The sequence below is a fragment of the Ictalurus punctatus genome, chromosome 19 (genome assembly GCF_001660625.3).
Source record: "Ictalurus punctatus breed USDA103 chromosome 19, Coco_2.0, whole genome shotgun sequence".
Classification (NCBI taxonomy): Eukaryota; Metazoa; Chordata; class Actinopteri; order Siluriformes; family Ictaluridae; genus Ictalurus; species Ictalurus punctatus.
Window position 1 is genome coordinate 6,799,647 of NC_030434.2, and position 15,549 is coordinate 6,815,195.

The window sequence follows — 15,549 nt, forward strand, 5'->3', positions numbered from 1 at the left end:
AATATGAATTAAACGTGCATCATTTCAAATTGTTTATATCATTTGCCATATGCAGCTGCATACACAAGCACCATTGGATGGCGCTATCCTCTGATCCTCTGATCTTCGTCACTGTACATAGAAAGATGCACTAATAATAAACAGCAATAAATTCATCTCAACACCATCCAATGATGTTTGTGTACACGGCTGCAGGGCAAATTATACAAACAATGTGTAATGATGCATATTTGATTCACAGTCTTTCTTATAGAGCATGTTTGATTTACCCCTACATGTTAATTAATACATTAACTAACAAACGTACGAACATGTACTTCGTGACTCACGCATGAACTCATTAGACTCACGGCGTGGTTAAGGTTAGCTCTTCATTAGTTCATGAATAGTACATGCCTTAACTCATCATTAGTTCATATTTAAGTAAGTATTAATTCATGTATTAGTGCATGATTATTCGTGTACTGTTATTGTAACGTGTGCCTGATTGATAATGAACGAAGGGTAGTAGTATGTTATGAAGCTGCATTTTGGTTTTACAAAACTGAACATTTTTACTTGCAGAAAATCCCTGTGCTTTGGGGGTTTCCTCCAGGTACTCTGGTTTCCTCCCTCAGTCCAAAGACATGTGTTGTAGGCTGACTGGCATCTCTAAATTGTGTGTAATGTGTGAATGTGTGTGCGATTGTGCCTTGTGATGGGTTGGCACCCCACTAAGCGTGTCCCCCCACCTTGTGCCCCGAGTTCCCTAGGATAGGCTCCAGGCTCCCCAGTGTAGGGTAAGTGTTACAGAAAATGGATGGATGGATAGAAGTACTGATCCATGAGAAGTTTAGTCCAAAGTGGTATAACTGTCACCATCTTGTGGCAATGAAAGATATATACAGAACGTTCAATTAAAAAAAAAAAAAAATGTGTTGTATTTTAAATAATAAAGTCAGCCATTTACCCCCCATTAAATTGCATCATTCTCAGTCTTAAATCCAGGCTTGGTATGTAAACTTATATAATTTATTCGATTAGACAAATTTTTGACTAGCTAACTTGATATGGTGCATATTACAACGGGACATTGTATTTAAAATAAAATCCTGAATTAAAAGGTTAAAATAACAATATAAACATAAAAAAATTTTTTAAAAAGATTTTCAAATGAAAATGAATCATAACCACGGAGTAGAAATGCTCATACAACATGACATAGATACTGTAAAGGTAGACTTTCTGAAGCATCATTATCAGTTGGAGTACTGGTGTCGACGTGCGGTCACAGCAAAATCCCCAGCGTACTGATTAATTCTGTCAGAGTTCATTTGTGTCCAACTGGACATGAAGAAATACTGTAGGTGTTAATTCAGCCCTGTGGATTTTACTGTGATGATTTCCTTTATTAGGTTTAGTGGTTGTTGTGTTGTTGTTGTGTTATCAGTCAGCAACCGATCTGGCTTTTTTCAGAAGGAAATAACAAGCAGGTCAGAGTAGATTTTAGTATTTATTTTGTTTGGGGGTTTTATTTTTCATGTATATGATTAGGATATCTTTAATACTGAGATTCTGATATAATGAGCAGCAGTCTTGGCGTTGGATTGTGCTGTTGTTGAATTGTGTCGTGTATTTCTGTGTCTTATGAAACCTATCGTGTCTGTCTGAAACCTGAATGCAACCAGTGCCATACTCTAACTTTAATCCTGCTAATCCTGTTCTTTTTAGTAGAATATAAATTGTCATATTCACTGTTTTCTTCTATTTGATAAGACTGAGATGAATTTGTGTAGATCGCCTGTGTGTTAAGTCATTTCAGCTATAAGTTACAAATCTATCCATCCATTCATCCATTTACCATACCAATTATCCTGGAGCCTATCCCAGGAAACTCGCAGCACAAGGCAGGGGACACCTTGCATGGGGTTCCAACCCATCGCAGGACACAATCGCACACGCACTCATAATACACCATGGACAATTTAGAGATGCCAATCAGCTTACAACGTGTGTCTTTTGACTAGGGGAGGAAAACCCTGAAGAACAGGGAGAGCATGCTCACACAGGAGGCGGGATTTTAACCCCCAAACCGGAAAGTGCGGAGCAAACATGCTAACCACTAAGCCACCGTGCCTCCCAGAAGTCATCATAAACATTAACCACTACATTATGGGCTGAACGACTGTTGTACTCATCACTTTTGCACTATCACTTTTAAACACCAGTTGACGAGTTTAATCCGCTTTCAGTCGAGTTCTTCTACATGTGTTCAAGTAAATGTCCTTTAACGCTTCTAGCTTTCCATTGAGACGCAACGATGAGGCAACACCTGTTGCAAGAATCTAAGAGAAGTGTGTTTTACAAAATGATATCTTAGCCAGTCAGATATCTTGAATGTAGGCAGATTCAACTAATATTTCACTTTAACAGATATAAGCTTATTAAACCTGTTTCTAGATTTTTTAAAAATGAATTTCAAAGAGAATCTAATGCTAGAAAAGTGATTACTGGTGTTATATTTATTATATAATAATCTCATAATGAGAAAAATTTCATAACGCTTCCTTAATTCGAGGCATCTTCGCTCACTAAGAGATTTATTTATTTATTTATTTATTTATTTATTTGCAATGTATGTGTTTAATCATGATAACAGATAACGATTTCTCATCACAGTCCACTTCTTTATTGGCTAGAAAGGCTCCGCACAGTAAGTGAGATGAAATCGTCTGCACTTGTTGAAGACCATAACATTCCTAAGCAATATGTAGGCCTATCAGAGACGTGAGACATGAAAATCTTATCAGGGTTATAGCCTAGCCGGAATGGATTTCTGTTCAGACATCGATTTGTCTTCAAGTAAACAAGCTGTTCAGTGTGTGTGTGTGTGTGTGTGTGTGTGTGTGTGTGTGTGTGTGTGTGTGTGTGTGTGTGTGGGAAACTCAACCATTAATTAGTCCTTACCTGAGTGAACAGCAGTGACCAGAAGTATTCTCTACCGTCAAAATGCAGAAGGAAAAAAAACCCCCACCTGGTCTGTGTTAAGCTTCCAGCTTACTTTTGATTGGCTTACTGATCTCAGCCAATCAGTTGAGCAGGTGAGCTGCTTGACTCTTAAGCCGTCCTACAAGTTCATTATGATGGCATGAAGGCGCGGGAGAGTGGGAAAGTCACAGCATGAGAACGGGAGATGTCACGTCGATCGCAAATGAAGCCGAAAGAAGAGCTTCAGTCACGTCACCACAGAGGCTGAAGGGACACAACCACTAACTTCCTCTCCTTCTCTCTCTCTCAAGTACAACCACACATTTCCTTTTTTCACTTTCTGTTATCTCGCGCAATTCTTTCAGTCTCACACTCTCTCTGCGCCTCCTCTTTCTCCTTCTGAAGCTTTTCCTGTTTGCTCTCTACTCCTTTTGGTACTCAGGTGTATCACTGATGTGTGCATTTTGAGAAAAAGCATGTACGCGCAAACGTGCGTAAATATCAGCGCGTTCCCCTCGGGACATTAATCTGAGATGCGTTTTTAGATTTGAGCTCAAAACCCCTCCAAAACATCGAGCGCCTTCTGAGACAGGCATGTATTATTCATGTGAAGCAGGAAGTGGTAGAGGTGCAAAGCGTGGGTGGATATTCAGCGTCTTAGGCAACGTCTTACTTAAGGCCATGCTACACACACACACACACACACACACACACACTAGCTTCTAGAAGGTGGCCTAATTTTACACAATCCTCAATCCTCATTACGGTGAATCCGTAGTTAAGACTGTGAGAAAGTGAGAATGTGTGTGTGTGTGTGTGTGTGTGTGTGTGTGTGTGTGTGTGTGTGTGTGTAAAAGAAAATGAGACAAACCTACCATTAAACAGGTGACAATGATGATGAAGATTGTGAGGAAGATGACCACCACATAGAAGCCTTCATTGCTCCAAACGTTGTCCCTCTCATGCTGGCCTTGAAGCACATTCTTCTAAAGAAAAGAGGAAAATATTAATGATAACTCCTTTAAACACACATAAACACACACACACACACACACACACACACACATGCTGGCTAAATAACTAATCCTTCAAGCAATCATCTTTGCTCAGCTCACCTCCAACGGCGAGCACGAGCAAGTCTGAAACTTCACCAACCAGTCCAGACACAGGTGGCTCGCCTCAGCCCAGACTTGTACTCACACACTCGCGTGTTTTTGTTGTCTGCCTTTGCAGGTGATTCAAGGAGTAACATGTGCAGCACTCAAGAGACAAATTTCTTCTGACATATGGAGTGAGAGCGGAAGCTCACTCCGCCCCTAGGCCTGCCCACACACCACCCACACACACACACACACACACACACACTCACTCTCTCTCTCACACACACAATTTAACCTGCTCCTAAAACAAACACACACTAACCTGCAAACACACACACACACACACACACACACACACTCTGCACACAGCCCTCTGAAGTTTCCTCTGAACCCCGGAACAGAGCAGGAGAGGAGCATGCGTCCTGTCATGTTCTCGCCCCCTCATCAGGCCACGCCGTCACTGCTGTGCAGCTAACAATCCCGACAAATGACGGCTGTTGTCAGTCTACTCGAAACACACACCAGCAACTACAAAACAGAAACTTTTGATGGTTCTTAAAGCATCACGCTTGTTCATTTTATACTAGAATGTGTCGGACTAATGATGCTAGTCTTAGCTGAATGTTTCCTGAGGTTTTCTGAAGTATGCAATGCAAGAAATGACTTATTAAGTGGAAAATCTTATCAAGTGAAAATATCTTGAATTCAGTCAAATGGATCCATTATATCCTGTTACAGTGGTGCTTGAAAGTTTAGAAAGTTTAGAATTTTCTATTCATCTGCCTAAATATGAACTAAAACATCATCAGATTTTCACACAAGTACTAAAAGTAGATAAAGAGAACCCAATTCAACAAAGGATACAAAAATATTATACTTGGTCATTTATTTATTGAGGAAAATGATCCAATATGACATATCTGTGAGAGGTAAAAGTAAATGCACCTTTGCTTTCAGTATCTGGTGTGACCCCCTTGTGCAGCAATAACTGCAACTAAATTTTTCCGGTAAGTGTTGATCAGTCCTGCATGTCGGCAAAAGTATGTGAATCTCTAGGATTAGCAGTTAATTTGAAGGTGAAATTAGAGTCATGTGTTTTCAATCAATGGTATGAGAATCAGATGTGAGTGATCACCCTGTTTTATTTAAACAGGGATTTATTAAAGTCTGATCTTCACACTTGTTTGTGGAAGTGGTATGAAGAAAGGAGATTTCTGAGGACCTCAGAAAAAGAGTCGTTGACGCTCATCATGCTGGAAAAGGCTACAAAACCATCTCTAAAGAGTTTGGACTCCACCATTATACAGCTAGATAGATTGTGTACAAATGGAGGAAATTTAAGACCATTGTTGCCCTACCCAGGAGTGGAGACCAACAAAGATCACTCCAAGAGCAAGATGTGTAATAGTCCACAAGGTCACAAAGGAGCCAGGGTAACTTCTAAGCAATTAAAGGCCTCTCTCACATTGGCTAATGTTAATGTTCATGAGTCCACCATCAGGAGAACACTGAACATCAATGGCGTGCATGGCAGGGTTGCAAGGCGAAAGCCACTGCTCTCCAAAAAGAACATTGCTGCCCCTCTGCAGTTTGCTAACACTGACGGGAACAAGGCAGAAGGCTGTTGGAAAAATGTTTTGTGTAGGGATGAGAGAAAAAATCCAACTTTTTGGTTTAAATGAGAAGTGTTATTTTTGGAGAAAGGATATCATAAGAACATTATCCCATTTGTGAAACATGGTGGTGGTGGTAGTCTCAGGGTTTGGATCTGTTTTGCTGCATCTGGTCCAGGGCAATTTGCCATCATTGATGTTACAATGAATTCTGAATTACACCAGCGAATTCTAAAGGAAAATGTCAGGTGTATTTGGGGGACACTGTAAATTGGAAAACAGTGATAACCAGTGTAATATGTTTCATTCATGATTTGTTCTTTTTACTAGAAATGTCCAGCATTTCACTTTGAGTTGGTTTATATAACCTCTGCTGATTTACACAATAGTATCTCATTGTAAATTAAAACAAAGTGATATTTGAGTGTGTCTAAACTAAAAAGGAGTATGACACTCCTGTGGTAAATCAAATGATTGTCTCTAGCAAAAAATAAAATAAATAAACTAATTATAATCTGTTTACCAGACTGAGCGAGCATTCACTTCTGGTTTTGTAATGTTAATCGCTAAATGATGCCATCAAAGCAACACAGCCTTTTGCAGAAGGGTGCTTGAACAGACTCTCCTTTTATCTGAAGGATTACTAATTGCTTCATTTAAACCATTCAAGTTCCCACTCTGGAAGACATTTTTCATGTCAGCGCTTCACTGTAGCCCATGAAGGCACATAAAAAATGCATTATTATTAATGTGAGCCTTCAGAATAAGCGCAAAGAAAGATTTGAGATGAGCTGGTTTTGATGAATGACTTGATTAACATGAAAGTGAGATTTTTTTCCCCATCCCTTAATCTCAACGCCCATTTTAAGAATAACAAGAAGTCAGAACATCACAGCCAAAAGCAACTTCCTTCAAGCTCTTTCATTCACGCTGAGTGTAAACGACAAACCTCAGCGGAGACCTCAGTGATGCCGAAAGGACCAAGGCTGCTGTGCAGAGTGTTAATGTTGAGCGAGCGGATCACTTCCTCTGAGGACACTGGCTCCGACGCTCCCGTTCTGTCCGACGACACGTACAACTCAATGCCATTTTTCTGTTCCTGAGAAAACATGAGGAGAAAATCAAGATAATATTAATATAAACTAAAATATTAATACAAGCTAAAATATATATTTAAAAAAATACAGCCGATGGTAGAAATAAAAAAGAAGTGTGTGTGTGTGCATGTAAAAATTCTTGCATTTTTGCCTGCTGAGGTTATTATTTTGTGCACTATTGTGTTACTATTGTACGTTACACTTATTAGACTTTCATGACTTTATCATTTATAGTTTGACAAACAGCTTCATGACTAAAGCTTGGAGCAAACCAGAGCACTAGCATCATCACAGTCAGTCCTCTCTGTTCCTCCAACAACCGTCTTAAATTTGTTTCTGTTTTTTTTTTTTTTTGGACAAATTTTTTGTCTGTATTAATGTCAGCACCTTTAGGAGCTAAATGTCATACATAAATGTCAGTTGTATTTGAAAATTTTTTTTTTTGTATTTGTATAAAACTTGCTATCAAGTGAATAAATACGCATGTAAGTGTGCATGGACGTGTAAAATTGAACTATTAAAAAGGATATATTGCACTCACATTCACATTACACCATGAAACAAATACAGCACTGCTAAAACTGTAAGAAAAAAAATGTCAGAAAATAGGACATCGTATTATTAAAAAAAAAAAAAAAGAACACTACCACAGGAAGAAGAGTAGTTGACATTTAAAACATGTGGTTATTAAATATGTAATTTTTTAACCATCGTATCATATCTATGGTTTTGTAGGCAAACTGATGAATGACTGATGCTGACCCATGGTCCTGGAGAAATAACATTTGATTCCAGTGTATACAAGATATATAGAGGGATGACAATACAAACCCACTGGACTTGAACACAAAAGATCAAAAGAAAAACAGTTACAGAAAGGGAAGGAACAGCAATGACTACAAAACAGCAACTTTTTTTTTTAATCTAAAAAAGAAGATAAAATGTTATCAAAAATAATACAAATGTTAATAAAAAATAATAAGAAGAAATATATCCAAGGAAGAGAAAGTAAAATAAAAAAAACTATTTTATACTATAGAAATGCATATTATAGAAATAAAAGCAGTCTGATGCTACATATCTGATAAGTCTATATATTTCCTTGTGTATCCGTTTTTTTTTCTTCCATATGAACTTGAATAAGTTATGCTTCCAAATACTGAAATATAATGTTTAATATAAACATGAGGAAAAATAGCTTACTCATTTGGTTCATATTAAGACTCAAATGTTAACTTGAATAGAAACTGAATTCTAAAACACTTGAAAGAATGATTTTATATACAGTAATAAACTCGTGATTGTTCATACTCTCGTCTGCAAGGCTGTGAGTTCAACAAGCTAAACGGACGAAGAGCAAGCCCTCAGTCATAAAACTGCTCATTGATTCCTCAGGTCTGTGTTTCACACGTCCGTACTTTCAGACATAAGGTTATGTTAAGTTTCATTATACATATAGACGAGTAGTGTAGAACGGGACCCTACTATCAACAGTGCAAGAAGACGTAAACAAACCACAACAAAGTGCGAGGACTTGAGCATGCAACAGGTAAACAGTAACAAGAGACAGAGTGCAATCATAGAAAATGACAGAGAAAAAGTGGGCTAACTCGGCGTTATGTTCTTACATTCAGACGGTTGATGTGTACTTGTCGTGGTGAAATGTCCAGGGCAGCAGCCACGCCTTCACGGAATGTCCGCAGGAGGCTTACGTTCAACTGCCGAACATCCACCTGTAAAGCCTGAGAGCGAGAGAGAGCGAGCGAGAGAGAGAGAGAGAGAGAGGGAGGGAAGCAGAGAGAGATGCATCACCATGGAAACCAGGCTTACTCGCACCAAATGTCACAAACGGAGAGAGCTGTGTCAGTGTGTGAGGCCTGAAAAGCTGCTGAGAAAAAAAAACACACCACCCACCAGCGTTTTTACCAGTGTGTGTGTGTGTGTGTGTGTGTGTGTGTGTGTGGGTGTGTGTGTGTGTGTGTGAATGTGTCTTACATTTAAACACGTAGCCTTACTACTAGTGTAGCCGGTTAGCATTGTGGAAAAGAGATTGTGCCAGTAGGCCTTACTGTACTACTGTGAACCTCAGACACACAACTTGCTTGTACAGAGTATCGATATATACATACAACTTTAATAGGAACACCTGTCCTGCATTCATACAGTTATTCATGTGTCAGCAGCACAGTGCATAAAATCACGGTCAACAGCTTCAGTTAATGTTCACATCAATCAGAAAGAAAAAAATGTGAACTTTGTGACTTTGCTGGTAGCAGATGGGCTGGTTTGAGTATTTCAGGAACTGATGATCTCCTGGGATTTTAACCCACAACAGTCTCTAGAGATTCCTTTTCTTACTCTCTAGAATGAGAAGAACGAAAATTATCCAGGTCTGTAAAGGAATAACGCCTTGTTGATGAGAGCAGTCTGGGGAGAATGGCCAGAATGGTTGAGGCTGACAGGAAGACTATGATAACACACAAGATGCCAGTGTACAATATGCCAAACATTGCGAATAGGCTACAAAAGCAGAAGAACACATTGGGTTTCAGTCCTGTCAGTCAAGAACAGAAATCTCACCAAAACTGTACAGTTGACAATTGAAAATATTATTTTTGGTATATTCTCATCCAAACGTGATACATTGTTTATGCAACTCCATTTCCAAAATCGCTGGGATGCTGTGTAAAATGTAAATAAAAACAGAATGCAATGATTTGCAAATCATTTAAACCCTTTATTTATATATATATTTTTTAATTATAAAGAAAAAATATAAAATGTTGAAACTGAGAAATTGTACTATTTTTTGAGAAATATATGTTCAAAAATATCATGTTTCAAAAAAGTTGGGACAGGGCAACAAAAAGACTGGAAAACTTGTCAAAACAAAACCAAACAAAAATACAACTAATTAGGTTAATTGGCAACAGGTCAGTGTCAGGTCACATGATGAGTCTTTCAGAAGTAAAGATGGGGAGGGATTCACCACTCTGTGAAAGACTGTATGGTCAAATAGTTAAACAATTTAAGAGTAACATTTCTCAGTGTGAAAATTCCAAATAATTTGGGGATTTTATCATCTACAGTATAAAATATCATTAAAAGATTCAGAGAGTACGCAAGGTACAAGGCCGAAAATCAATACTAAGTGGCTATGATCTTCAGGCCCACAGACGGCACTGCGTTAAAAACAGACACGATTCTGTAGTGGAAATCACTGCATGGGCTCAGTTTGTAGAAGGAGTAGCAGTTTAAAAACAGTTTTTGAAACAATCCAAGATGACGTAAAATCTAATTAGGTGGAAATTGGCGAAAGTGTGTTGATCTCATCTTGACGCAGGGAATCCAGTGATGCTCGGCTTTTAAATTTTGAACACAGGGTTGAAAATGACCATACTTCCAAATTAGCCCCAAATTTGACCCAATGGTGGCGTGAGAGCATTGGTATCACTTGGCCCAAATTTGTTCAGAATGTTCCTTAGACCCTCCCCAATCAGTGTGCCAAATTTAGCAACTTTTTACCAGACTGTTCTATGGGGTACCATAGACAACCAAGCCAGAAGAAGAGGAAGAAGCGGAATTAGACGAAGAGAAGAAAAGGTAGAATAACAATAGGGTGCCTACACACCGTTGGTGCTTGGCCCGCAAACAAGATCCAGAAACACTGCCACCTTCTCTGGACCCGAGCTCATTTAAAATATACTGAGGCAAAGTGGAAAACTGTCCTGTGGTCAAATCAAATTTGAAATTCTTTTTGGAAATCATGTACGCTGCATCCTCCGGGCTAAAGAGGAGAGGGACCATCCGGCTCGTTATCAGCGCACAGTTTAAAAGCCAGCATCCATGATGGTATGGATGTGCAATGGTGCACATGGCATGGGTTACTTGCACATCTGTGAAGGCACCATCAATGAGGAACTACAGTATATACAGCATACAGGTTTTGGAGCATCACACGCTGCCATTTAGATGATGTCTTTTTCAGGGAAGGCCTTACTTATTTCAGCAAGTCAATGCCAGACACCATTCTTCATGTATTACAACAGCATGGCTCCGTAGTAGAAGAGTTCAGGTGCTAAACTGGCCTGCTTGCGGTCCAGACCTGTCACCCATTGAAAACATTTGGCGCATTATAAAACAAACATTTTGACAAAGGGGGCCATGAAGTATTGAGCAGCTGAAAAACTACAGCAATTGATCTCTTCAGTTCCCAAACATTTACAGAATGTTGTTAAAAGGAGTAGTGATGCAACACGTGTTGCTGACATCGAATTCAAAAAGAGCATTTATTTTTCAAAAAACAAATGTTACATTAATTCCCTATTTAAAAAAGAAGGATTGACTGCTCTGAAATTCAAATTCATGTAAGAAAAAGAGCAGCCTCAGAGGCTGGAAAGCACAGGCCGGAGAAGTGAGCACACCAGAGGTCACACAACAGATCTTACTAGCACACACAATCCACCCACACTGCTGTAAGACCTATCACTTAACTTCCCTCACCCTTCTAGGTACCTGTTTTAAAATTCATACCAATCACACACACACACACACACACACACACACACACACACACACACACACACACACACACACACACACACACATACACACACACACGCACAGCTCCAGGGTCGCCAGTTTGATCCTGAGCCCGGGTTTCTGTACGTGTGGAGATTGTGTGCATGTTCATATGTTTTCCACACGTCTGATTGTTTTTTTTTTGTCATCCGGGCTCTCCAGTTTCCTCTGACCTCCCAAAATCATACCAGGAGGTAAATTAACTATGCTAAATTTCCCCTAGGTGAGAATGTGTGTGTGTGTGTGTGTGTGTGTGTGTGTGTGTGTGTGTGCGTGTGTGTGTGTGCATGGTGCCTTGTGACAGACTGGCATCTCATCTACGGTGTATTTCCGCTTCACGCCCAGCATTTCCAGCGGGATACTGCAATTCTGACCAAGATAAAGTGCTTCCTGAAGATGAATGAATAAATGAAAATATACATTTACATTTATTCATTTAGCAGATGCTTTTTATCCATAGCGACTGACAAATGAGGTATGAACTTACTTAAGTTCATACATAAGAATAAACTTATGTTAACTGGTTGTGCTGTGTTTAATAGAACTATAGAAATTCCCATTCATGTCATCATGATCTTTTAACTTTGTGAATGTTAGGACAAATTTCAGGACCTGTCAAAACATCTTAATGGGGTTTAGGTCTGAAAATGCCCTTACAAACTTAATGCAAATGTTATTATAGTATGCCTTTCAAATTATATGCTTCATCTTGGCCTTTTTAAAAATGTTTTCAACTATTTCAGTATGAAGTATATACTGCAATTCTGCTGATACAGCTTTCTGATGTACTGACTCAATGATCTGGCTTTTCAATGCCATTTAATAGTTATTAAATGTCCTCATTTGCACATCCTATAAACCGCCTTGATTTCCAGGAGAATGAATGACCTAAGCAGTCCCAAAAGCCCAAAAGAGGTATGTGTGTGTGTGTGTGTGTGTGTGTGTGTGTGTGTGTGTGTGTGTGTGTGTGTGTGTGTGCACTTGCCTGTTGTAATAGACCCCTGATTGAGACGTCACTCTGACATCAGCCACACCTCCTGGTCACAAAAACATACAGGGAGTCTATAGTGGTTTTTAAGAACAAGCCAAATTTTATTTATTTATTTTTTTAAAAATGCTGCATTGTGATGTTTGTTGTCAGAATCGAAAAAGTGTTCATAAACACATTAATTTTTACCACATACCTATCGAATCAGACATCTCTGAAGTGCCATTTCATCTCTGCTAAGTAAGTAACTACCAAATCAGTGAATTTAGCTAACTAATAAATAATAAATAACTAACTAATAAGTTGCCAACTAATTATTTTACAGGTTGAAAGTTAGCTAAAATGTTTATTTATATTGCTTTAACAAACCTATGTCGCTAAAATCTACATCAAGAAGCTATCTAATAACACTAGATAGCTAGGACATGTTCTTACTAAGGAGTTGCCTATAATGGACTTTTAGCTTGTTTTAACTGAAACTTTCTTCAGCTAACAAAGGAGCTTGTGGTATCTCGTCGGGCAGCAACTCGGCTTTCAGTGCCATGGTGTTATCATGTAATCGTAAAACATTACGTGTTGAACATCAAAGTTGTATGCATCAAGAGACTTGCATACCATCATTTTCTCTCTAGTATAAACGCTCTGAGTTTCTATGCGATGTGTATGTATGTCTGATCACTGCAGGCTAGACCAGCGCTTAGCATCATTTATCCACTGACAGGAAACCAAACTATAAGAATCTTTTGGAGTTACACCATTTGAAAGTGTTCGTTTTGTTGAACCTTGTTGAACACCTTGTTTTTTTTAATGCTAATACATAATAAGTAGATAACCTTTGAGCTAATATCAATCTGATTGCTAAATAAAGTTCTCGGTAGTATTTTCTGTCAGACTATGACTAAGTAGCATCAGGTTGCTGGGCTACAAGGGTCTTTTTTGGAACCAGGATGCTTCTTGTTTATGAACATATAATTCATTATAAACCGGTATAGATTAATTCAATAAAATACAAACAGATATTAAGTTGTAAAAATGTGTATTTTGTGCCACACAATATAACATAAAGACTTCACTCTGGTTTGTTTCGTTACATGTTGAAGGTCAAGCTCCAGTGCATCATTGACACATACCCAAAATTTGCATTCAAAAATGAATAAACTATATGAATCAATGTTTTTTCAGAGAGTTGTGAAACTATGGCATGTTGGAGCTAATAATAAATTTCATATAGATGTATTTTTCCTTTACTCAGTATACATATATAGTTGAAATAATAGAATTATTAATAGAGTTTGAATTACAAAAAATAAATACATTTTCGTAATACATTTAAAACCTTAAAAATAAGGCTAGATAAGTCACAAGAATACTTGACATAAACCTACATCCATTTTTAAAGGGTTAATCCACTAAGTATCACCTTTTTTGAATTGTTCCTGGAAGATACACTTGAACAAGCCACATTTAAATGAAGAGTGTATGTGCTATTTAAATTTTTTTCACTATCCTGACACTCTACGATTGGGTAATTCAGCAAAAAATGGAGAAATTTTCCAGCCCATCTACCTAAACACTGTCTCTAAATAATAAAATAAGTATATATAGTAAATAATATTTAAGAGAGATAGCTAGCTTGTCAGTGTGTTTAACATCGCTGTGCATGAAATCAGTGAACATTTAACATGGAAATCTAATGAACAGGGATGTTTTGGCTCCGATGTGCCGTCTAGTGGATGTCACAGTTAATCCTTCAGCTGTACATAACATGCACAGGTGATTGTGTGAACAATTCCATATCGCGTGGATTATTTTCCTATAATCAATATGGATTATTTTCCTACATTTCCAACACTTTCCACTAGACTGGTAGTACTTGGTACTGGTAGAATCTCCTCAAGTAATCCCACATCACTCCAAAGTTGTGCTCCCAGTGTTCACTTAAAACACTGATGATTGCCTACAAATGATTTAAAACTGTATTATTCTACCGAGGCTACCATGTCAACACTGAAAGGTACTGTTGTGGAAATGGAGCACGCTCTGACCGGTTGCACAGTTGACATAGCTCAAATGAAGACTACTATTGAGTCTCTCACTGCGACGGCGCAATAACGTGAGGATAGTCGGAGTTCCAGAGGGCCCTGACACATGTACAACTGCTGCTGTAGCGGCCTTGTTAAAAGAGACGTTTGGTCTGGAGAAGGAGCCGGTTTTGGACCGGTCCCACCGGACCCTTAAGCCAAAGCCCAAGCCTGGTGAATGACCACAAGCTATTGTGTGCAGATTCCACTATCACAGTGACAGTGATTAAAGTGAGGGATTTGACCATCTCTGTTTTCCCTAACTACACAGCCAAGATAGCCCGGGCCACATTTAACAAGGTTTGGCGTCAACTTTGTGGTATTGAGGGCGCTCACTATGGAATACTTCACCCTATAACGGTGTCCAGAAGGACTTTATTTCAGCGGACGAGCAGGAGACTATGTTAAACTCTTGATATCGGGGTGAACTGCATCACCTGCACAGTGGAGTCTTTTTTGCTCTTCTTTTATTTTTATTTTTTGTACTCGGCTTTCCAGCTCTACAGTATTCTGATTTTTACTGAAGATATCGTCGTTGCATTACTCCGCCTAGATTTTGTGGACTCACTCCTCTTAAATCTACTTTTGTTTTAATGTGCTTCTCTGTTTTGAGTCTCTGACTGGGTTAGAGTTTCTGTTTAATTAATTTTATTAGTGTTTTTTCCTCGGCTTTACGTCCTACACTGTTATATTATTTGTTACAAGTCTTTAAAAGTTAAGGACATTATATTTGTTGTTGTGCGCAGACTGTTTATCAGACTTGAAGTCGGTAGGGGCTTTTTCTCTTACTGGAACTTTTTGTCTTGGTAATTTTTTTGGTTAGTTCAGCTTACTCTCCGAGTTGTTTTCACATTGTGGACAACTTTTGGTTATTGTGGGAAACACTGCTGTCTCATTTGTTTAATGGAGACTTTGGGTGTGTGTGTGTGTGTGTGTGTGTTTGGGGGATTGTGAGAGTAACAAAACATGCCAATGCTTTGAAGGATGTGAACTTTAACCGAGTAATATTAGTCAATTGCGAATCTGTTTTTAGAGGATTTAAGCCCAACATGGTGAACAAATTATATTATAGAATTCAGGCAATTTTACTGGGGTTATCTCATACAGTGTGGCAAGTAATAA

General features: G+C 38.6%; 1 protein-coding gene across 1 annotated transcript in view; it reads right to left on the bottom strand.

The window, feature by feature from the left end:
• Positions 1 to 15,549, bottom strand: part of ptprr (protein tyrosine phosphatase receptor type R) — a 52,217-nt gene that overhangs the window by 19,784 nt on the left and 16,884 nt on the right. Inside the window, exons 3-5 of the mRNA XM_017494830.3 lie at positions 8,406 to 8,519; positions 6,630 to 6,779; positions 3,843 to 3,953 (exon numbers count right to left, since the gene is read on the bottom strand). Coding sequence (XP_017350319.1) covers positions 3,843 to 3,953; positions 6,630 to 6,779; positions 8,406 to 8,519 — 375 coding nt within the window. The remainder of the gene's footprint in view (positions 1 to 3,842; positions 3,954 to 6,629; positions 6,780 to 8,405; positions 8,520 to 15,549) is intronic.